The 25,672-nt window shown below is 37.7% G+C and overlaps 1 protein-coding gene across 1 annotated transcript in view; it reads right to left on the reverse strand.

The window, feature by feature from the left end:
• IQCH (IQ motif containing H) overlaps positions 1-25,672 on the reverse strand; it is a 225,111-nt gene that overhangs the window by 172,775 nt on the left and 26,664 nt on the right. The window contains exon 5 of the mRNA XM_043919837.1: positions 18,770-18,886. Coding sequence (XP_043775772.1) covers positions 18,770-18,886 — 117 coding nt within the window. The remainder of the gene's footprint in view (positions 1-18,769; positions 18,887-25,672) is intronic.

Raw genomic sequence — 25,672 nt, forward strand, 5'->3', positions numbered from 1 at the left:
GGAAAGCTTATCAAGTCTAAATGCTTATTTTAGAAAATAAGAAAGGTCTAAAATCAGTGATCTAAGGTTCTATGTTAAGAAGCTTTTAAAAAAAAGAGTGAAATAAACTCAAAATAAGTGAAAGGAAGAAAATTTTAAAAAGAAATAAATGAAATAGAAAACAATTAACAGAGAAACTCAACAAAGCCCAAAGTGATTGTTAGAAAAGACTAATAAAATAGATAAACCCCAGGGAGAATGAGCAAGAAAAAGAAATCATAAATTATCAATATTAGATATAGGAAAGAGAGAAATAGAACAAGAGAGAAAGAAAGGAGGGAGGGAGGGAGAGAGGGAGGAAAGGAAAAAAAGGGCAAACAGAAGGTCACTGTTCTCAGAATTGAGAAGGATCTCAGGATGATAAAAGGGTAGTTAGTAGCAGAAATCACCCTGGGATTCTGAACAGACTCAAAGAATGTGGTGAGTAAAGATGACCATGGAAAAGATGCCAAAAGAAATATTATATGAAACACAGAGAAATCTGAGGTGTAAACATCTGCACACCTCACAGGCCTTGAACAGTACATCACATTTAAAAAAAAAAAAAGTGGAGTTTGTTATGATGCCCCCAAATCCCCAAGAAAATATTAAATTTCAGTAAAATGTGACTAAAGAAGGAAAATATGTAATATCGTCTAAAAATTTTTCCATTAAAAATAGTTACAATAAAATCCAGCCCTTAAGCAAAAATTTTTAAAGTTTGTTCCTTTGAATATGGTCTATAGCTATTCTGCAAAAAAAGAATTCTGAGGAAATTTTGGAAACATTGCTAATGGCATTGGCTACCCTCCTCTTAAAGATTCATAACGTACATCAACGTGTTAGTGACTCCAGGTGGCCTAATGGTATGAAAGTCAGTCTGTCTCTCTTTAACGTGGTGGTCCCCAGTTTTATGGGACCACAAAACTTTTCTTTCATGGAATACCTATTAACATTCCAAGGAACCAGTATTCTTTGGAATACATTTTGGAAAAAAACGATCAAAGGATTAAAACGTAGCTAACAACAGTACTTGCTGTAATTTGTTACTGTTAGACCATTCTACAAAGTTAAAAGATGAGTGATAACTTGATTTTACATGAAAATTTTCTTTGAAGGAACTTGAAGCACAATGGACTCAGGATTTTCTGATAGACTTAAGACTGACAGATAAAACTCTATTTCTTGTTTCTATTTTGTCTCTGTATTTAATAGCATTTATTTGTAGCCTTCAAATAGGAATTTCTAAAATCTGGGAAAGTAATCTCTCCAGATTTAAAAAATCTAGAAAAGTAAGAGAGAATAATGAAGTACTGGACTTTCACCTGCATGTTTATTACATCTCATACTAGAGAAAAAAAAAACTGGTTCACTTATGTTTATGATTTTTGCATATTAGTGAATATTGTCAAAGACATGGAATGGAAAGTAACTGGAGTACCTCTACTATCTATATAATTTTTCCTCTGTAACCTTGGGGCTATATATTACAGTATATATAATGCTTATAATCTACAGTCTTAACCTTTACTAGAGACTATAGGAGAGACAATGAGTTTAAATGGTAGTCCTTTCAGTTAAGATCAAAGAAAGTCTTCGTGAGTAGTTTATTGCTGTTTATAATTATTTTTGCTATTGATATTTATTCCCTTATTACAGAACAGTGTGTCAGTCTCTAGGCATTTTTGTTTAAATACCGGCTAGGGTCACAAGTGAAATGAAGTTTGGTCCTCATTTACCTCATACCAGCAGTTGGGTTGGCATGCAGCTGCAGAACTGCTGGGGCTCTTTTTATTTAATTTGGCATCCCTTCCTGAGCAGTACTGAGACTTTTACTTCAATGACTCCACTGGGCTTTGCCATAATTTCTATGTTGTATCAGTGAAGTCTGCAGAAGAGATGCCTAAGCAAACCTGAAAGCAGGTTAGGAATGCTTCTAGTTTAAGTATTTTTAACTCAGTGAAGGACTCCCAAATATAAATTAGGCCCATTAAAAATTACATTATTCATTTAGTTAAGAAGCTGATTTTTAAAGTATATTGTGTGTGTGACAGTCGCTCAGTCACGTCCAACTCTTTGCGACCCCATGGACTATATAGTCCATGGAATTCTCCAGGCCAGCATACTGGAGTGGTTATCCTTTTCCTTCTCTAGGGGACCTTCCCAACTCAGGGATTGAACTCAGGTCTTCTGCATTGCAGGCGGATTCTTAACCAGCTCGTCTTAATACTGTCAGTGAGTGCGTGTGCGTGTGCGTGCGTGTGTGTGTGTGTGTGTGTGTGTAAGTGTTTGTCCTTTTTGCACAGATTCTCTTGGAATAATTTTCCTAGATTGAATCAGGCTGTCAAGAAAATATATGTCTAAATTCTGAGTTAACCATGTGTTAAGTACATGACTTGGTTGTATGTCTTAACCTGTACAATCCTGAGATTATTAGGGGAGTAACAATCTCTCTGACATGTTCTGAGTATGCAGGGATAACATATAAAAGTCACAAGGACAGGGTCAGGTACATAACAGGTTGTTAATAAATACTTTGTTAAATGCATTTATGGAAAAGTGAAAACATTAACGCCTTCTGTGAATTTTACTTCTGCAGTCAGAAGAGAAAACAGCTTCACCCGGTCTACCTTTCTGTTTTACATGTCCTGTGTTGGTGGACATAAATGGGAAAGAAAGGGAGCCAAAGGAAAGAGATTTTCATCAGATTCTGAAAAGCAGGATTGTCAGAACTGGATAATATCTCAGAGACGATTTGATCCAGTGCCCTAAGTTTACAAGTGAGCAAACTAAGTTCCAAAGAGTGTAAGTAATTTGCCCCCAAATCACAGAGAAGTTAGTGACAAATCCAGAATTGGAGCCCAATGTAAATGTGGACTTTTCTTGTAATGAGGATTATTAATATTGTATGAGGTTAACAGTGTGGAAAAATCTTACTTTTCATCAAAATGTCTACAAATAATAAATGCTGGAGAGATTGTGGATAAAAGGGAACCCTTCCACACTGTTGGGGGAATGTAAACTGGTGCAGTCACTATGGAGAACAGAATGGAGGTTCCTTGAAAAACTAAAACTGGAGCTACCATTGGATGCAGCAATCCCACGTCTGGGTGTATATCCAGGGAAAACTCTAATTCAAAAAGATAAAGGAACCCCAATGTTCATAGCAGCACTATTTATTAATACAATAGCCAAGCCATGAAAACAACCTAAGTGTCCATCAACAGATGAATGGATAAAGAAGATGTGGTGTATACATACATACACACACTCACTCACACACCCTGGAATATTACTCATCCATTAAAAAAAAGAATGAAACAATGCCATTTGCAGCAACATGGATGGACCCAGAGATTATCATATTAAATGAAGTAAGTCAGAGAAAGACAAGTATCATATGATATCTTATATGTGAAATCTAAAAAAATAGTACAAATGAACTTATCTACAAAACAGAAACAGACTCAGACATGGAAAACAAATTTATGGTTACCAAGAGAAGAAGGCATGGGGAGAGATAGATTAGGAGTTTAGGATTAACAGAAACATACTACTTTATATAAAATAGATAACCAACAAGGACCTACTTTACAGCACAGGGAACTCAATATTTTGTAATAACCTGTCAGGGGAAAGAATCTGAAAAAGAATATATATATATGTACACACACATGCACATATATACATATGTCTGCACATATGTGCTCAGTCGCTCCGTCATGTCTGACTCTTTGCCATCCCATGGACTGCAGTCTGCCAGGCTCCTCTGTTCATGGGATACTCCAGGCAAGAATACTAGAGTGGGTTGCCATTTCCTCCTCCAGGGGATCTTTCCAACCCAGGGATCAAACCCACATCTCCTGCATTTCTTGCATTGGTAGGCGGATTCCTTACCCTTGAGTCACCTGGGAAGTACATATATAGTATGTATGTATACCTGAATCACTTTTCTGTACACCAGAAACTAATACAACATTATAAATCAACTCTGAAAAGTGAAAAGTAAAAGTGAAGTCGCTCAGTCGTGTCTGACTCTTTGTGACCCCATAGACTGCAGCCTACCAGGCTCCTCCGTCCATGTAATCCTCCAGGCAAGAGTACTGGAGTGGGTTGCCATTTGCTTCTCCAGAGGAACTTCCTGACCCAGGGATCGAACCTGGGTCTCCCAAACTGCAGGCAGATGCCCTACCATCTGACTTCCATTTAAGAGATCTCTTCCTTTAACTAACTTGAGAAATAGTTCTCTTTTATTGTTTTCTTTTTTTCCCTTTGTTAGCTTTTAATTTAATCCATTTGGAGTTTCCTTTTGTTTAGATTATAAGGTTAGGATTAGCTTAATGCTTTCCCCCCAAATATTTAGCCAAATGACTCAGCACTATTTATCTAACAGGCTCTCCCTTTCCTACTGACTTACAGTGTGACTTTTATACTAACACCAATAGCTATGCTCATTTCTTTCACTCCATCAATCTGTCTGTTAATTTTTGTGCCCAGAGGATGCTGTTATAATTGTTTTAATTTTTAAAAACTGTTATTTCTTAAATTTTTATTTTATATTGAAGTATAGTGATTGACATCATTATGTTAGTTTCAGGTGTAAAGCAAAGTGACTCAGTTATACATCTACATCTTTCTATTCTCTTTCAAGTTGTTTTCCCATTAGTTTATTACAGTTCCCTATGCTATCCAGTAGGTCCTTGTTGGTTATCTATTTTAAATATAAGTGTGTATATGTTAATTCCAAACTCCCAATCTATAATTGTTGTAATTATATCATATGTTTTAATAAGAAGTATAAAAAGTTCACCTTCATTAATATTCTTTAAGAAAAAAAATGAAGTCTTTGCCCAATTATTTTTTAAGATGATGAACACTGGCAAGTGGAAAAGATTAATATTCCATGCAAACCAAATAAAACCCAGAAGAATTTTGATTGGAATTACATTATACATAAAGATTAATTTGGAGAGAACTGGCATTTTTATTATAATCATTTTTCCTTTTCAGGAGTATGATATATCTTTTTATTTATTCAACTGTTCTTTGACATTGCTCAGTAAATTCATGTAAAGACTTTAAAAGCATGCAGCAATGATCTAGGAAGAGAAAATTAATTCTACCTGAAGAGATCTGGAAAGACATTTTTCTGACCTGAAAGAGGAGAGCTCTACAAATGTAGTCAAATGAGGTACATGGTATTTCATTACTTAACTCAACACAGACTATCTCAATTATACAGTTCCCTAACAATTTGTTATTCAAAATCCTTAACCACATACACATATCAAGAGTTAATTTTCACTGGATTCTGACCAGATAGAGCACTCTGCTTGATGTTGGAAATATGGTCCCTGCTCTCAAAGGCGTTTACAATCTAGTTGGGGAAATTTTTCATGCTAAAAGTACCAGCTCTAGAGAATAGACCTTAAATGTTCTCAGCACACACACACTCACTCACACCAAAGGTAATTATGTGAGATGACAGATGTGATAACCAATCTTATTCTCATAGTCATTTCATAAGGAATATATGTATCTAATCATTACATTGTACACCTTAAATTTACACAATATTACATGTCAATTATATCTCAATACAGCTAGCGGGAAAAAGTACCAGCTTCTCTTATTATTCTAATACTTAAGTTAATGTAGCTTATCACTAAGTGGTTTGATTTTTCTACTTTTATTTCCAGACCAAGGTAGAGAAATTTCTCCACAAATTTCTTGGTCATCAAGGAATTAATTTTGGGCAGGATCCCAGGTCTGTTCCTTGGATGCGGGTCAGCATCGCCATCCTCAAAGCTACCAGAGGTGGTATATTAAGAATGCCAACCTGGAAGTCAGACTGAGTTTGAATTATGACCCTCTGACCTCTAGCTATGTGACTTTGGGTAAGTTATTTAACCACCTTTGCCTCAGTTTCCCCAAATACAGAATGAAAGTAGTCATAGTACTTACAGGATTAAAGGACTGCATGAGATAGTCCGTGTATATTGTACTTAACACCGTGCCCCACACAGAGAAGGACTCAGGCGTGTTACTTAATGCACGTTCTCCTGAGCAGGGAATACATTTCAGCTCAGAGGGCAGCTCTGCTTGGAAGCACAGCTATGTCTCCTGTAAACGATCCGGACTAGAACAGAGTTCTACTCCCCCCAAGGGTGTGGGGCAATTATCCTCTCCTCTAGTAAAATCTAGGTCCTACTCTTGAAACTACTGGTAAATGGAATAATAAACCCAAAACTATGCGAAGATGGTGACAGGTACTTCCCCTGCGATTTCAGTGTTTCCCATTAAATGATAATTCCATGCCAAGGTAACAGCTTTGAAAATCCTTCACTGAAAGTCAATCCTCTTTTTCCCTAAATTGTGTTTATATTGAATGACTCCAATATTAGGTATCAAGTGCATCTTTAAATGGGTGGAGAAGAGGATTTCTGGGGTATCAGCTACCTCTCTGGGGGGTGACTGCCTGTTTTTAGTTCACAGCTTCTCCTGACAACCTTCTGTAAAAATAGGACCATTTAAGTTAGAAATGGAAATGAGTACTTTGAAACTCAGAGAAGTTTTCTTAGAAACATCTTAAGATGGTAAGATCCTCAGGCAAACTCATGTGAGGTATTAGCACAATTGAACCTAAAGACTGGACATTTCTGGACCTCTCACCAGCAAGCCATGGGAAAAGAAGAATTCTTGCTCTCATGGCCCTGGTGGCTTGGGAAATATGGGAAGACAAGGGAAGCAGGGTATCTCATCAGGAAACCCCCCAAGAATACTTTTCTTTATGGGCTGGTTCCTTCTCACCTTTCTTATCCTCTTTTTCTTCCATATGCATCCTATTTCTTCCAGCCAGAGACTATTTCCTCTTCTGGGTAATACAGTTAGTTACTTGGGGAAGAAATTTATAGTAGTGAAAAGGAGATATATTCCCTTACCCCATCCCCAACTCTGAGTGTGAGACCAGAAAAATAACTAAATTATCAGCGTGGCCAGCTCCATGTAGAGGTTTAATGTGAAAGACTCAGGCCCCAAGTTGGAATGTAGTCTAGTTAGTCTCATCAAATAAACCAGAGTCAGCTGAAGGTGAGTGGTTTTTTTTACCAGGAACTCAGTAAAGAGGGCTTCCCTGATAGCCCAGTTGGTAAAGAATCCACCTGCAATGCGGTTTGATTCCTGGGTTGGGAAGATCTGCTGGAGAAGGGCTAGGCTACCCACTCCAGTGTTCTTGGGCTTCCCTTGTGGCTCAGCTGGTAAAGAATCCGCCTGCAATGCGGGAGACTAGGGTTGGATCCCTGGGTTGAGAAGATCCCCTGGAGAAGGGAACGGCTACCCCCCTCCAGTGTTCTGGCCTGGAGTATCCCATGGACTGTATAGTCCATGGAGTCGCAAAGAGTCAAACACGACTGAGCAACTTTCCCTTTCTTAGCAAAGAGGAAGGCACTGGTTAAGAACATAGGTTCTAGGGACTTTCACAGTGGTCCAGTGGCTATAACTCTGTGCTGCCTAATGCAAGGGGTCCAGGTTCCATCCCTGCTAAGGGAACTAGATCCCATATGCCACAACTAGAGATCCCACATGCTGCAACTAAGACCTGGCATAGCCAAATAAACAAAGAGAGAAATATTAAAAAAAAAAAAAAAAAAAAGAAGAAGAAGAAAGAAAGAAAGAAAAGAAAGAACACAAGTTCTAACATCAGATAGCCCCAGATTTGAATCTGGATTCTACCACTTATTGATTGTAAGACTGGAGCAAGTAACTTAATTTCTCTTAGCCACCGTTTGTTTGTTTAGTCAGTAAAATGGGGGTAATACCATTTATTCCAAGGGGATGAATATGGTTGTCGGTTTAAGAAGCTCATCACAATGCAACGTAATTCATATAATCAAGTCCAAGCAGACAGTAGCTATTTATTGTAAAAAGTTGAATCAGAGAATCAAATTTGCTCAGTGCCATAAAGCACTTACTTCACAGGGATGTATTCATATCCCTTTGGCAGAAGTAGCTTCACAGATGGATGCATCAGACTATAAATGTGTGATGCTGTTCACCCTGAAGATCATCCAACTAATTACCCTTAGTCAGTTTCTCTGTTCACTAAGCAGGCTTCTAACAGGGCTTTCTGTGTAGCTTTGTAATAAGGACACAATATGCTCATCAGATCAGCTGACTTGAACATTCAGGTCTGTTTGGCCATTATAGCTCTCCTTAGAATAAATAAAGCAGCATTCCAGTTTATACATCAGCCTCTTGTGAGTCCAGCTGCACCCGAGATTGATCAACTTTGACAAAATGAACCTCTAGTCCTATGGAGTGTTGAACCCTGTGCTGCACCAAAGAACTAGCCCTCCAGGGGGCTCTGAACTGCCGACTGCTGACCTGCAAGACAGATACAGCCTGGAGACCACTCTCTCTGACTACACAGAGTTTTTAAAATTATCTGAGCAAATATTTGAAAATCAGATTTCACCAAAAATGTGAATACAAGTTTCCAGCTTCTTTTGAAAACCCAGCCAAAGGGTTAGAGCTGAGGCAGCTGTTTCCTGTCAGAAGGGCCAGTCTCCTCAGTTCAGCATCCCAGCTCTTAGACCTGGTCATTTCAGTCAGCTATCACTGGGCGGGCCTAAGAGGATTTACTTTTGTGATTCCTGTTCTAGACAAGAACACTTTGAAGATTTCCTTGGGGTTTTTACTCCTTGCAAAAGAAGGAGAAACTCAGGAAGGAAAAAGCCAGTCAAATGAACACCGTTTAGTATAAACAGATGATAAGTTTGGAAACACACCCATGTTTTAGGAAACACTTGGACTGCGACAGTCTCCTGGGCACTTCTTTGCATGAGCAGATGGGACCACAGGGACCTGGTAAGAGGCTGTATCTGGGGAAGGAGTATTGAGGCTGATTAACTGACAGGAAATGGGTGACTTGGGGGCAGAAGAGAGAGAGAGAAGGGCAGCAAGTATTGGTGAGGCATCAACCACTCCTATTCTTTAACCTTCTCTCTCCACAACTCCTGTCCCAAAAAAGACCTGCTTCTGACCAGCGTTGGAGGAAGAGGTAGGACAGGGTAGGGGTTAGGGTTATGGCAGAGTCCTGGGTGGCAGTGGGGTATTCAGCATCAGCACCGAAAGAGAGGTTAAGAGGAAGTCTCGGCCATCCTGCTAGACCAGCCAGCGCTTAGTGGCCATTCACAGGAAAGAGACAGAGGGTAAGTAAAAGGTTAAGTGCTGCCTGTAGAACTCTAATCAGGCATTTTCATGAACTTCTCACAAGTTCAACAGATAGTGCTATTCAAGAAATCTTTATACCCAACAGGATAGGAAATAAAGTTTAATAACCAATGAGGACATCAAGGGAGAGAGAATGTTTAGGAGAATTCTCAAGCTGCCCTTCAGTTAGAGCATCTGGAGAAGTGATCTAATTTCAGAAACTGTCTGCCTTAAGCCCTTCTCTTTATGATCTAGATGAAGGTCACACAATTAGATTTCCGTGGCCCATTCCAGGGCATCCGTCAATTGGCTCTACACATCAAACCACATCTTTTGGCTTCTTGCTTTATAAAAAGTCAACATGACTAGGCAAATCTCTAAGCCATCCTCCAGTACTTTCATTATTCTCTACCTCTGCCTTTGCTTCTGTTGCTTCCGGTGCTTAAAATACACGCCAGGTCTGCTTTCAGCCATGTCCACCAGTTTCACAAAGGCCTATCCTGAAGCTTGCCTCCATCTGGCAGTTACACTGATCATGACTTGCCTCCCCTGAGACAGTGGTGGTCCCACAGGCACCAAAGGAGGTACATTAATATAGGAGTTGCTTCATCGGGGCTGTGGCTGTAATGATGACTCTGAACAAGTCAATTTGACATCTCAGCATACAATCTTTAGAGGCTAAGTGATGTAGTCTCTGAAGGCTGATAGCAGCAGCAGAGGCAGGATGCGCACCCTCGCGCTCTGACTTTTGTCTCAGTCTGCGGTTCTTTACACTAAGAGTGCGCAGGGTTGCATGCTTTCAGATCTCTTAGTTACCAACTGTAAACAGATTTGTTCAGATTACCATCGAAGGTAGAGAAGAGAATTAAATCAGGTGTTGCGCTGACACATTATCCCAACTCCACAGCTTAATGAGAGGTATCGTCTCCAAGTAAATACCTCCTGGGCTTACATTACACATTCTGATTCAGAAACTGTGCTTTTAAAGAAGGTATAGGGTGAATCACTGTGGACTGTGGATACTTGCTTCTTTTCTACCAATGAGGTTTTAAAAAGCAAGAATGTATACTTGAATTCAAGTACAGTTTAAGGTACAATGGGTTGGAATATTGGAGAACACAGCAATAGTATTTTTTCATCTCAAGTACCCCTCAGTAGATAATTAACCTGGGCTATGATAAAAAAAAAACAACAATTCTATTAGGCCCATTTCTCTTGTGGCTAATGCTATTGTGCTACTTGCTGTGGTATTTTTTCTTTGCTTCATTTTAAGCAGACCACGCACTGTAATATTGCAAGCATTACCATTTTTGTAACTGTCCCACTTTCCTCCTTGCAATAAAAAAGCCACAGCAGACAAAAACATGAAGTTTTATATGTTCACTCATGAAGACACAACTCTTATGAAAATCCGAGTGGCGATCTAGATATAGCCTTTTGGTGGGTTTCCTGTGCAATCAACTAAGAGAAGTAGCTCTTTTATCCATATAGAATACAGAGTTTCCAGGATACTCCTCTGTTCTGATGCATACTTTGCCCCATACTTGAAGCTTGTATGAAAGGAAAGTTTGATCTATCGCAGAGAGTTCTAACTTTTGTGGATGGGTATCACAAACCCCTTTGGCAAACTGGTGAAGGCTATGTATACTTTCTTAGAATAATGGTTTTATAATTGCATAATAACTTACACTGGAAACCAGTTATACTGAAGTACAGTTTTATCCATGAACCCCTTGTGTCAAACTTATCACAGTGCTGACTCAGGCCCCTCCATCTGCCTAATTTTTAGCTTTACAAAGCTTTTCAAATTTTTAGCTTTTTAAACTATGAGGTTAGAAATACAACCTCTTAGTACAGAGTCAAACAAATATGGAAACTCAAGTCCAAAGCCCAAGTCACAAAGTGCAAGACATTGGATCACATCGGGGAACAGGGCTAGCTAGTTAGCAGGTGGCTGCTGACCTGGGATGAAGCCAGGGCAATGCAAAGGCTCTCTTCCTGCACCCCCCAAATCCCTCTTCTTGTCCACTCATGCTTGAAATCCCTTAATAGAGTCTAACTCCTTGGGTTTAATTAAATAGAGGATTTACTCTTGTTGAAAAGCAAAAACCCCTGGGAGAGGTAATTCTCTATGCCAAAGATTTTCAAATTTATATTCAGTAGTAGAATCTATTTTTCAGATTTAACTTTAAATATAATGCTGATAGGTAAATAGATGCAAGTTTTATACAAATTTAGTATAATGTTATATGTTGTATTGTATGTAAATAAGAATATATATGTATTTACAACATTGGAAACAGGCTATTTTGATAAAGACAAATTATGACATCAAGGTTTATGGATAATAGTGCAGCCTTACATTTATCAGAGCATACACCTTATTTCTGTATTTTATTTTGCCTGCACAAGATGGAGAAAATCCTGACATAAATAGATAAGTAATTTCTAGCTAATGATTTGTTATGGCATTTATTACCTCAGGATTTTCTTCAATTAAAATGATCCAGAAGTTTAAAGACTAGTAGGAATTTTTTGTTTCAAAGTAGAACCACTAATGATATTTAACATGGTTCATATTCCTTAGTAATTAAAAATTAGTTGGTAAGTACTTAATTTGGGGATATTTGACAAGTAGATTAATAAATAATTTGAATCCTCAATTCCTTAACTTCATAACCTTTGGCAAGTAGCTTAATCTTAATCTCAGCTTCCTCATGTGTAAATGATTACAAAAAGAGCATCTATTTTATTAGGTGTAAAAGTTAAGTAAGATAGTGTACATAAAGCACTTAACACAGTGTCTGGCATACTTCATGAGGGCTGTTATTATTGAAGAACTGAATGACCAAAAGTACTTTTCAAATGTGCCATGGACCATTTTAAGATGTTTATCATGTCCAATTTAAATTTATTTTCAGATATCTCAGCACCCTTCTTTTTCAGATATTCATTCAGTTTCAAAACAATCTAATCTTGTTTTGCACCTGAGTCCAAAATTTCAAGATGATGTTTTATTGCTGACTTTTTATCTGCAGATGTAAACAAAGTAACATGCAATCCTGCAATGTCCAATTCAGATTGTATAGCGCACTTTGAATCACGCAAGGCCCAACTCAAACTTAAAATGAGCAATGAAACAATTTATGATACTATATTATCATGATGCAATATGCATTATTGTAATTGTACAGTTCACTATTATTTTGTCCCAAACATGTGCACCAGAGAGCTTGCCTGGCTTTTAGTGGATGGGAGCACACAAGTGTTGTATGTAATACTAATGCCAGTTAATGGAGTGCTTACCTGGGGCTAGGAGCTGCTTTAAGAACTTGAGAAGTATTAGCTCATTTAATCTTCACTTATTTACCTCATATGATTATTACAGGAGTGTACATGAGTGGATCTACATTTCAAAACATGACTGGTACACAGAAAAACCATATCTAATTTAAAAAACACCCTTAAAAGAAATTCAAATGTGTGCACGCACATACATCGACATGCATGCATCTATGCCCATGTGCTCATGGAATTAACCAAATAGCACAAACTAACCCACTGATGGTATCTAATGCATTAAAATTTGGTGTTTAATGTACATGTGTATGCTTTGTTCTTTATTATGCTTCAAAATAGCTTAAATATTTATCAGGAAAATGAAATATGAATTAAATGCTTGCAGGCTCCCTGAAGCTCACTGGAGTTCTCTGTAACAGTTTGAAAACCAGGGCATTAAACCCTATTACTCATTTATAATGGAACGTGAAAAGAACCAAATCAGATCCTTTTTTGGACACAAGGGTGTGAAAAAGGGAGAAGTATGAGATTTTTAATATTCATTAATTTTCCAGAAAGACAGGAACCTTATTAAGCACCTATTATGTTCCAGCAATGTTAATATATTATCTATAATTATAATTATCTATATTATCCCCATAACACCCGTGCCTAGTAGACACCATTATTCTGATTTTACTAAGAAGGAAACAGAGGATCAGAGATGTTAATTTGCTTACCTAGGGTTACACAACTGGAAAATGGCAAATAGGACCCAACTCTGATCCATTCAGCTCCAAGTCCTTCTTCCCACCCCAGACTGCCTCCCATCTAGCGTCCCCAATTTATAAACTAGGAAAATAAGAATAACTGAACTAGAGTGACTGGCTCCTAGAAACAGTTCGTCAGTGGTCAGGCTGTTACAAGAATCCAGGAATAAGGGGGTTTCACCAGATAAACTTCATCAGATGGCTAAGTGGGAGGATGCCCTGTGCCTACTAGGAGTCAGCAAAACCATTACTTCACTTCCAGATTTGGCAAGAAGGGACAGAGCTTCAGTGTGGGGACTGGATGGGTGAGACCAATTAATCCTCTCCTATTGTGTGCGAAACACTGCTTGGCGCAGTGGAGGATGTGAAAAACAGACAAAGGGACCAGACAACTGTCCCCATAGAGGTATGGGAAAGAAGGCGTCATCGTGTGAAATGTTAAACAGAATCTCTGGAAGGAACCTCAGTAATACTTTGGTTCACCCCCTTGTCCCCCTACAGTAATGTCAGCTTTAAATGACTGTATAAAATATGGCATAAGACAAAATGTAAAGATTGCCAACAGTCATAACTACAACTTTCAGAGCACTCATTTGTACCAGGATCTTTACTAAGTGCTTTGAATTATTTCATTTAAATCTTAATACAATCCTGGGACTTCCTCAGTAGTCCAGTAGTTAAGAATCTGCCTTCTAATGCAGGGGACATAGGTTCGATCCCTGGTCAGGGAACCAAGATCCCACTTGCTGTGCGGCAACTAGAGAGCCCGTGGTGCAACTACTGAGCCTGTGCTCTCTGGAGTCCAAATGCCACAAGGAAAGACCTTGTACGTCATAACTAAGGCCCAACACAGCCAAAAAAAAAAAAAAAAACACCAAACCTCAGTATAATCCTATGAGATTCTCTTATCATGGACATTTTACCCATAAGGAAATGGAGGCCATTCTGTGACGATCTCCTTCTATTAATAGTAAGAGTCCACAGTAGGCAGTCTAACCCAGAAACGTGACGCTCCCAGCTAAAAAGCAGTTGGAGTTTGGTGTGGGGTTGGTCTGGGAATGCATGCAGGATCTCAGCCCAGAAATCCAAGAAATAACAGTGTAGACAAGAACTTAGAGAATGCTCATTACCGGATGAGGGTATGGCCTCCAATATCCTCTCCCCACCTCCAGATGGGCTTTTGTGAGAGAACCAGACATGAGCCAGTGGCATTTGCCACATCACTTTCTTCAGGTTTGTCAGCACTCCAAAGCAAAGCAGAACTAACGTTCTCAATCACCTCAACCTCCAAAGGCAATACACCACTCTATCACCACCATGTCGGTGGAGTAGGCTACGAGTCAAGAAGAACATGAAAAGTCACTGTTTTCTTGGAAACTCTTTCAAGACAAGCTGAAGAGGAACCTCTCTTTAGTGACAGAAATGGGGGGGCGTTGAACATGCCATCGCAGTTCTTGGGTAATGACTGTGTGTCATAAATAGGATGTGGCATTTCTAAATGTCTTTAAAGCTATTTCCTTTTGTTCAACTAATTTAATTTACCAAATGCTCCTGGGAAAAGGGAGGGGGACAAGATGCTGACTCTACATTTCCTGAAAATTCAACATTTTCTTCTGAAACTGTTCTCAAAGAAATCCCGTCTGCTTGTTGTCTGTTGGCTCCCTCAAACCCTACCTCTGTCAAAATTCTGCCCTGGCAGGTGTGGGAAAGAATAGAGATGCAGAACTTGAGTGAATACCCACATCTGTTTTTGGAAAAAAGGAACAGAAGCAGCACAGAAGGAAGTAAAAGAGATAATTGCTGGCTTGAACTACAATACATTTTACTTGTGGGCAGAGGGCCAGCTTACAGCAGGCGGAATATGCAGGCCCATCTTATTGGAATTCAGGGGTGGGCCTCCATTCTTGTCCGGAGACAGCTGTAAACCAGCAGCCCATAGCATCACAATCAGGCACCGGGTTTTGTCAAGGAATGCTGATATGTACAGAAGCAGCGTTGTCTGCTTCCACTGCACCCCTGCTAGTGAAATGACAGTCAATCTCTGATTCCAGATGACAAGAACTGGATAAAAACTTAAAACAAATGGCGACCTTTCAAAAGATTAATTTGTTTACCAACAAAATGTTCCCTCTTTGTCATCTGAGATGGGGGTGACCTTCACTTTCCCATATCTAGGCTGAAAGGATGCTGACTATAGTCATCTGTTAAGTTAACTCCATCTCAGCAATTATTCCCTTTTTTATTTTTAGTGACAAGAAGGGTTTATTAATTCACTCTGCTTCTTGTTATGGTTTATAAATGCAACAAGCTCATTCTGAATTACTGCAGTGTAACATCAATTTGTTTAAATCTAATTCTGCTACCGTTGCCAAATTATGTTGAGACTGTAATTGTGGCCATATGCATGGGCTTAAAACACAATCATGTTGTGAAATAGTCCTTCTTTCTGCCCCCACCCCTCCTACTTACCCCCACCTTACTTCTGGTGCTTCTTCTAATCATTTGACATTAACACAATTGCCTCACTTTCCATTACTTTATCACTTCAGAAATGAATGCACTTTCAGTGAGAGATTACTATGCACACCCCAAGTGAAACAGTAAAGAATGAAACTATGATTTGTGAAGTGTGGTTGCTACCCAACTAAGTTAGTGAAAAACACTGCATAACATATGACTCATAAAATCTAGAAATCATAATAGTATTAAATTCAATCTCATGAATAAATAAAAGATTCTAAGTTTACATTGCATTATATATTTATTTATTTGGAAAGTGGGACCAGAGAACTGGTATAATTCTACAGCAACTCATATGTTGCCAAAAAGAAAAATGTTTTTATGATTCTTTTCTAGGTCATAACAGTTATAATCAGAGTTATTTGTGCAGCAATTCAAAGCAATGTTTTGTTTGGCTATTTTGTTATGCATTCATAATCGTTCTTTTAAAATTCATGGTAACAGATACATGTTTCAAGCCTTTTAAGAAACCCTTATTTAAAAAAATATAAATCAAAGTCAAATTTTCTGTAGATCTTTTAATGTGTTGCATTATAAAGTCTAACTGGAACTAAATGTCAATGAGTAAGTATGAACAGGATCAGAGATTTCTTCTTGTCTATTCAAACCTGTAAGGCTCTACTCACGAATGTGTTAGAGGGTTTTTGTTTTTAATTTGGTAAATTTAATATATTGAAAAAAATCAGTGACTTTCACTTTTACTGCTTTTTTTGTGAATTGCTTTTATACAACAGAGTTACAGGATATATAAATCTGAAGGCAGTTTTGTGGGGGCGGGTATATATGTATGTAGAGTATATGTGTTTTCAATGCACTAAAAGCTTTTCATCAGCCTATGATTATCAGAAAGTATATACCTCTTCATAAAATGGAGAAAACACCGATTTCTGGGAACTGGTAATGTAAATTAGCGACAAATTCAAATTTGCTCTGTCAAAAGTATCTAAGATTACTTACAGGCTTTTGACAAGCTGTTCAAGTTTCTTAAGAAGTAAGGAAACACATGGCCCTCAGCAGCCAAATAATAATCCCCTTTGAGTGTTTAGAGTGGTTATAAAAAGCAATTAGCTCTGATGCTGTTTTTCTAATTAACTATACATCATAATGCTAGACACATTGCTTCAGTTTGCGTAAGTGCTTTCAAAAACATTTTCATAAGTGGTAAATCACAACTGTATTTATTCCCAAGTATTCCACATGATTGTTTAAAGCCAAACACTGGAATATTTCTTTCATAGGACTTTTGGCACAATGCTTGTTTTACAAATCTAAAATGAAAATATGTTTTTCAGTTAGTACCATAGTCTATACATATATCAACATAAAATAATAGGGTCAACTATTTTGATTGAAATGCCAATAGTTTGAGCAAGATGGACATAATGTACCTACATTGTAAAGTGATCTGGTGTAGATTTTTATGGAGTCAAGTTTTACAGGGGGAAAAAAGGATCTTAAATACAATCAATGAGTATACATTACCTATATGTCTTACAAGGCCAAGTGCTTTCCCAAGTCCTCTGTGTTCTAAGGACAAGGGTACAATATCCAAGGCACATATTCTACTTGGGAAATTTTGGATATAGTTTTGAATTCCCTATTTATGTCAGAATTTTTGTTCACATTCATTAAAGCAAAGTTTAATCCCCTCTAAATCTAGAGGTATGCCTTTTTAAACTTCAATACTCATCAGAAAAAGTTTGCATGAAATGCTGCAATTGCCTTGGGCTACAAAGCCTCAGCGCTCCACCAGCTAAGCCAATATTAATTCTAGACTGATGGGGAAAACCAACAACAACAAAAGAGAAATCTGCTTCTGTCTGTACAGCCAGAGAAATAATATTTTTATTTCAAGGGCTTTGGGCTCACGGGAAGCAGATAAAAACTCTTTCACATTATTCACAGTGACATTTTAAATAAAGTTTCAGCAAGAATAAAAATATCTAACTTTCTAGTTATTTCTTAGGCTATAAAAGGATTTCTATGATAAAATGCTCTTAAACCAACCCTGTTAGAATAACATAAAGCACATATAAAGAAACTAAAAATATATTTCAGGGTTACATGAATGAAGTAGGCAGTTGAAAATGTCTACGTAGGGAATTTGAAAGATTAAAAGACTATTATGCTGGTTAGAAATGGCTTTGCAATTTAATTCTAAAATTAATCTTGCTTTTTAGTTTTGATTTCATTGAAGGATACATTTACGAGCTTTGGATAGAAGCCAAAGGTTAAAAAAATGTATTTAAAAATTATAGATATCACTTTAGTAATTATTTTCAATATTAGAAATGATCTCAAATAAAATAATTTTTCCAATTAAAATTGAGCACTATTCTTGATTCTTCTAAGAAAACCCTGAAACATAGAAAGAGTACAATCCTTGCTTTGGGACACTCAGCAGCAAGTCAATGGCAAAAATAGGCACAGACTCTGAGATTCCTTAATGACAGTCTCCTTGTTACTATTTTTCCTTCTCACCATTTTGCTGACATAAAGGAGCAACCCCTACTTTCTTCAGATTTAGAATAATATTCTCAAAATTTTGCCTATTATATGAGCATACACCATTGAAGCTCATGCCTTGCAGGTTTTTTTCTTGTTCTTTTTCTAGGAGAAGCCTGTACACAAAAGAAAATATTTAACAGCTCTGTATTCTTTTTGTTGTTAAATTACTTCCTCTTGTTAAATTTTGGTACTAGTTAAAATTATGGTACTAGTTTATTTAGGGATATCAGATAAAATAGAAAAATTTGAATGATCTATATACATAGATCTTTTAAAAAGAAAGAAGTTTACACTTTCTTCATCATTTCTAATTACAAACAGAATGGATGCCACTCCATTTCATCTCCAAAAAATTCTAAGGACAAAAGGATCCAATTCTTAAAATCTACCTTATGTTTTATAGCACCAATGAATGAATTTTAATTCTAAAAAATAAGAGCTCATTAAAAGCACTCATTACTTACACTTGCTTTTCTCTGGTTAATGTATGGCAAACTGATTCCATAGGTCGCATTGACAGCAGCTCTGTGGTGGGTGCTTTCAGGATCCTGCATGATTTTTATATTCAACCCTGTCTTTCGCTGAAACAAAGAAACAATGAAAGTTTCATGCCGGATGAACAAAACTGCTTGCTAATATTTTATATCCTCAAAGGAGTATAAAGTTCTTTGAGAATAATTATTTTAATGTAATTCTCAGTGGGAAAAAAAAAATATATATATATCTTTATGTCTTTTATTTAGGTGACTGATTTGTCTTTTATTCACAGAAAAGGAATTTTCTGCAGATTTTCCTCTCCATATCCCTGTTACTCATAAAAATCCATCCTCAGACACCATTCATTTTCTCCAAAATACTGCTAGAAGCCAACCAAGGTGGACAAAGGGTAGAATACCTGGTCTTGATTTAGTTTTAGCTTTCCAGGTCAAGAATTTTGCCAATGAAATCTATACTACAACTATGCAGGTAGAGGGCTCCCTTGGTCTGTTAATGTGGCCACTTTTCTCAAGGGACATTTACAGGTAAATCTCAGTTAGGACTTGGTAAATTTACCACAACAAATGTATCTCCTCATTCATAGAGATTTGGCTATTTTATAGGGAAAATGTATGCTTTCATTAGAAAAAAATAAAACCCACACATCTCATTTGACCATGTGTTGCTCATTCAAAATAATTCAAGTGACTTACTGCTGAGATCAAAACTACCAGAGTCGGCAGCACAGTGGTGTTGCAGAGGGGCACTGGACAGGTGACTGGAGACCTGCGGTCCAGTCTTGCTCTACCCTGGACTGTCTGCGTGTGACCTTGGGTAAGTCACTTTCCTTCTTTGGAAGTCAGTTTCTTTATTTGCAAAATGTGGCCTTAGACCAACAGTCTCCCATAGAATTACCAAGCCCCAACACCTCCCTCCCAAGTTTTGCATTCTATGCTAAAAGGTGGCATTCTACCTTTTTTAAAAGGTAGCATCCTATGCCTTGATACTAACAGGTAAACTGACACTTATGGAATATGGTAGTACCAAGAGTTTCTGAAGTCTTCTGGAAGTTGAACTTCAGCATATTCACAATGTTGTGCTACCATCACCCCACCTGAATTCCAGAACATTTTCATTACCCCAATTAGAAGCCTCATACTCATTAACAATCACTGCTCATCCCCTCCTCCTCCCACAGCCTGGCAACTGCTAGTCAGCTTTCTTTCTCTTTGATGTGCCCATTCTGGATATTTCCTATAAATGAAATCATACAATGTGTGGCCTTTGTGACTTTTTTTAAAAAGGAGGTGTTGTGAGCAATTAAAAACACTGATTTCCTTTCAATATAGTGCTAGTTCTGAGGGTGATCCGATGCAATTGTTAAAAGGGTTATAGGAACCAGACAGATTAGCTCATGCTGCAGTAATTTCTTTGATCCTAAGCATTCATACATGGCTTGTGCCTGAGGTCAAAGTGAAGGGGAAGACTACAAAAACACCTTTGGAATGCATGCTGTCTAGGTAAGTTATTTCTTAATACAGCCTCCAAACCTTCCTTTTATTTTTTCAAAAAGTTTTTAGACAAAATCTCCAAGTAACTGCACTCAATTGTGCACTTTAACTCATGCAGGAACACAGGTTACAAAGAAGGCACAGCTTTTCTCTCTCTTTAAAGTCCATGTGGTGACAAAAATAATGTAGTGCCTAATTACAAATGGCTTTCCTTCTGTGGGTAACCCACACGTACAGCACTACTCCGGGGTTTTTGCATGAAAGCTGAGTGCCTCTTTTATTGAAATTAATACCTGAACATAATTTTTTCCTTCTTAATTAAACTTTCAGAATAATTTCCATCTTAGCAAGGATGGGGAAATTGCTAATATGTATTATATTGACTGGATGTGGTTTCTGTAATTAGGGTGTTTTTTAAATGTGTATTCTGGATACAATTGATGGTAATAGCTTCATCTATCATGTCTAAGGCTTGTTAGAACTTTTTAATTCTGGGATCATCGGCTCAGTGGACCATAGCCAGTTTCTTAGTTTTATTATGCTCCATCAACTTTGCATGGCTATGGGACTGGTATAGAAACAAAATGATCAAATTTAGAACATTGTTAAAACTGGCATTAAAATCTAGTTGTTCCCTTCCATTTTTACATTTCTATGTCACTGGACACAGATATTTCTGGAAAGAAATTGAAATATAAGCAGAAATTCAACAGAAATGCCAGGTTGTAATAGCAATTCTTTATTAGTTTCTAAAGCAATAGAAAGACCCTTTAAATATTAATATTCTATTATTTACCCTTTTGACACCAAAGCATGGATATATCAAAATCATATGTAGCACATATGATTTAATTCCCCTTTTAAAAAATATTAAGAGTCTACATTTAAATGACATAAAAATGTCAAATGGTCTTACTGAAAATCACTGCCATATACATTCATAACCTAAATTTATCTTATAATCTAGAGAGAGGTATAGGAAAACATTTATGAGCATAAATTATCAGACCCGGTAATAAGATTTTTCAAGGAAAACAATTATAGATTTTAAAAAACAAAATTAATCATTCGATTAAGCATAAAAGCAATGTTCTGGAAGATGATCATTTTTTGCCAACAGTAAGATAAATATCAGAAATAATTTAAGAAAATTTTCTTAAATTGTTCGAGAAAAGACAGCAATTTATTTAATCTATCTTGAGTAACTAAACAATCTAAACTTTGTATTCTCTCCTTTTGATAGTAATTACAAGCAGATATATCAAATGTGACTCTCATTTAGACTTCGGTTTGTAAGAACAAAAGTTATTATCAGAGCCAATTACTGTTTTACCTACATGGCTGCACAGAAGCAGGGAGCTCAATTTTCATCTCATCAGTGATTTTGTGGTATTTATTTTATTACTATGCCCACAAAGCGATATAAGAAGGAAATAGCTTATGCTATTAAAACTAGGGCTTGAACATAAGAGGCTAAGGTTTCTTTCAGAAGAAGTTCTGAATTAAAAACACTAGGCAGCACATAATACCAGCTCCCCAGACATGAGCAGACCATAAAATGACATACATCTGAGCAGTAGATCCCACACAGAGTAATCAAAATTGAAATGCTTCACAAACAAAGTTGAGACAAGCTATTTACTAAGTTACAGTATTATCAGCATAACATTATTCTCAACAGTGTTTGCCACAAGTAATGCCTTCTAAAGTATACAATGGTTAGTACCATAGTCCCACTGGTTAAAGGTGTCTGCTATTTAATCTCAAAAGAAAAAGAATCCAGTCACCTTTAATGGTCTGATTCTTTCAACCAATATCATATTTAATTAAAAGAACAACAGACACCAAGTCCTACTTCAAGCTATATGATCTAGATTTTTTCATTTGTAAAACTGGGTAGTATTAATAATACCTTACTGTCATGGGGTTGTTTGTGAAGTTTAAGTGACTCATGTGTGTTAAGTATCTCACAAATGATAAAGTAATATTCAGTATCCTACAAGTAATACTTTATGCACTGAAACACCTCAAATATATAAAAATCCATAGTTCTTAATATTTCCCTCTTCCCAAAAACCTAATTGATAAAATAGATCAATTAATCTGAAAGTAGATAGATAAAAGAAAGAATCATGTATTTATTCTGCTTTTCCTGAAAAATCTGTTTTTCAGATTCACCAAAGAGTTGCTAAGGGAAAGTTCTTCAGAGAAGCTAATAAGCGCAGAAGGAATGATAGAATTATAAAATCATCACTTTGCAATCCCTAATGAAATAATTAGATAAATATCAGCTTTTGCTAATATCATTGGGTGAAAGGTTGTGGGGAACTTCATTTAAGACTAGATCAAGCTGGTAATACACAGACTTGCAGATCAATCTTAACATCACTAAAAGAAAAAAGAAACTGCCTCCTGATAAACAGTAAAAGTAAGTGCACGGTACCACCTGTGAACTATTGCCACCAAAAAGATGTTACCTGCATCCAGTCAAGCTTCTAGATGGAACTGCTGCTGCGCTGTGCTCAGCTGTGTCCGACTCCTTGTGACCCCATGGGCTGTAGCCCTCCAGGCTGCTCTGTCCATGGGATTCTCCAGGCAAGAATACTGGAGTGGGTTGTCAGGCCCTCCTCCAGGGGACCTTCCCAACCCAGGGATCGAACCCAGGTCTCCCGCATTGCAGGTGGACTCTCTACCACCTGAGCCACCAGGGAAGACCAGATAGAACTGCTAGTTGACAAGAAATACTAGAGACAGGGGAACATGTAAAATGACACCATGAGATTGTAGTCAGCCAAATCCCCACCAAGCGGGTAGTGAACCTATTTGAGAAATGACCTGATTTATTAAATAAGTGATCTTTTAAAAACTGAAATATAGTTGACTTACAATGGTGACTTTTTTCATGAACCCAACTGTTACAGATAAAATGAGATACAAATGCAACACATGATATTGTACAACATAGGGAATATAGTCAATATTTTATAATAACTAGAACCTTAAAAATTGAGAATCATTTTATTGTACACCTGTAACTTATACTGTACAACTATGCTTCAGGTTTTAAAAATGAATAAATAAAATGAACAACAACCAAAAAAAGACAAATGCAATGTGCAGACATTTTTTACATCCTGATTCAAACAAACAATAGAAAAATAGTTTTAAGACAATTGGGGAAGACTGAACTTGGACTGAGAATTATATAGTATTGTGCTCATTCAGTCATGTCCGACTCTTTGTGACCTTTTGGACTGTAGCCTGCCAGGCTCCTCTGTCCATGGGGTTTTTCAGGCAAGGATACTGAAGTGGGTTGCCATTTCCTTCTCCAGGGGATCTTCCCAATCCAGGGACTAAACCAGGGTCTTTTGTGTCTCCTATATTACAGGCAAATGTAATATTAAGTGTTAGGTGTGATAATACATCTGTGCTTTATGATATCCCCTCTTATATCCCTGCTAGGCTAGGGGACCAACAATCACAGCATCACTTAACCCCAAGCTGCTTCTAAAAGCCCAGGTGCCTCAGGTTCACAAAAGCTTAAGATTTTAATTCCATTCAGATGTGCCCATCCTGTTTTCTGATTCTGGTAGGAGTTGAATTGTAGAACAAGAGGAAGGTTAGGGGAGACAGCTAACATTTATTCAGCTCCCATTTTGTGCCAGGCACCATAATATGCTGGGGGTTGTCATAATCCAAATGATGTGCTTTAGTCCTTAAAATGGCAAGAGGGAGTATATGAAATTATCCTCTTTACCAGTGAGGTTAAATGGCTAAGTGATATTACCCCAAAGTGAAGAGTCAGGATTTTGCTTATGTCTCTGTCTTCAAAAACCTCTTTCCATCATAACATGCTGCCACATCACAAAGAAATGTTGGTTGATATACTCTTGATTCAGCTTCCTGTCTGTCAGATCCTTTACTTCCTCTTGAATACCCACAGGCACTGCTCTGGTCTGTGCCCTCATGGATTATTACATGGACCTCTAGAATGGGCCCTAAGATGGGTCTCCTTGAGTCTGCATGACCTCCAGTATGACTGAACCTCTGGTTACTAACTGAAACATGTATCTTTCCTCTAGTGGTTTCCCTTAGAGGGACCCTTCCTACTTTCCAGCCCTGTATTCTGCCACTTCCTCATGACTGCTCAGTGACCAGCCAGCCTCCACATATAAAATCTTCTCTCCACCTCTACAGGTGAGCAGGCTGTTCCATTTTCTGGGAATGTCTTCTTCTCCCCCTCACCTTCAGCTGTTCTCTGGGCACACTATTACTAACACTGAAGCTTGGATCAGGTGCAACCTCCTCTGGGAGATCTCCCCTAACCTCCATCTCTCCTTCTCTACTCCCAACAAAATTCATTCATTCATTCCAACATTTATGGAAAGACTCACTGAGGTGTCGGTGAATAAAAACAAGTTTTTGTCCACATGGATCTTACATTCTTGAAGCAATGAGAGGAATCAGTTAATAACCATGTAAATAGATATAGACTTAATTTCACAGTTCTATAAGTGCTCTAAATAAAATACCCTAGGAGAATGGGAGGCTGCCTTAAACATGGTGGTCAAGGAGAGCCTCTCTGAGGAGGTGACAGGTATACCGAGGCCTGAATGGAATAGTCACACAAAGATCTGGGGATGATGGAGAAGTCAGAAATTGATGATTAATGAGAGGGGAATAACTGGAATAGCTAAGCTAAATAAGAGGCTGGCTTTAACCAGAGAAGGGACATTTCTTCCACTCTGACAAGATAGAAGACATAAAACATAAATCTAGAGATAGAGAAATTAAATATGGTTATAAAAGGATCATGGTAATGGGAATAGGACTGTTTGTCTATGTGACTGAAAATTGGAAGAATATTACTTCAATAAGACCAAATTTGTTGTCCTCATGTATATGAAGTCCAGAGACAGGCTGTTCAGGGTTGGTCTGGGAGTCTAGGAAGTTGCTAGCAACCAGGCCCTTTTCAATTTAGTATTCTGCTATCCCTAATGCATGGGCCTCCTCCTCCTGGCCTACGATGACTGCAAGAGTCCCAGCCAACACAGGCAGCAGAATAAAGGAGAAGAAAAGGATTGAAGAGCAAAAGTCAGATATCTTTTAAGGAGGTTTCCAGAAAATTTCCCCAAATACTCACCCCTAATATTTCACTGGATAAGGAAATGGCAACCTCCTCAGTATTCTTGCTTGGAAAATCCCATGGGCAGAGGAGACTGGCAGGCTACAGTCCATGGGGTCATAAAAAAGTCAGACACGACTTAGTGACTAAACAATAACAACATTTCATTAGCCTATACTTGATCATATGGCTATGTCCAACTACAAGGGACACTGGAAAATGGGATCTTTATATTGGGCAGTCATATATCCAGC

This window comes from Cervus elaphus, chromosome 12, assembly GCF_910594005.1.
Source record: "Cervus elaphus chromosome 12, mCerEla1.1, whole genome shotgun sequence".
NCBI lineage: Eukaryota > Metazoa > Chordata > Mammalia > Artiodactyla > Cervidae > Cervus > Cervus elaphus.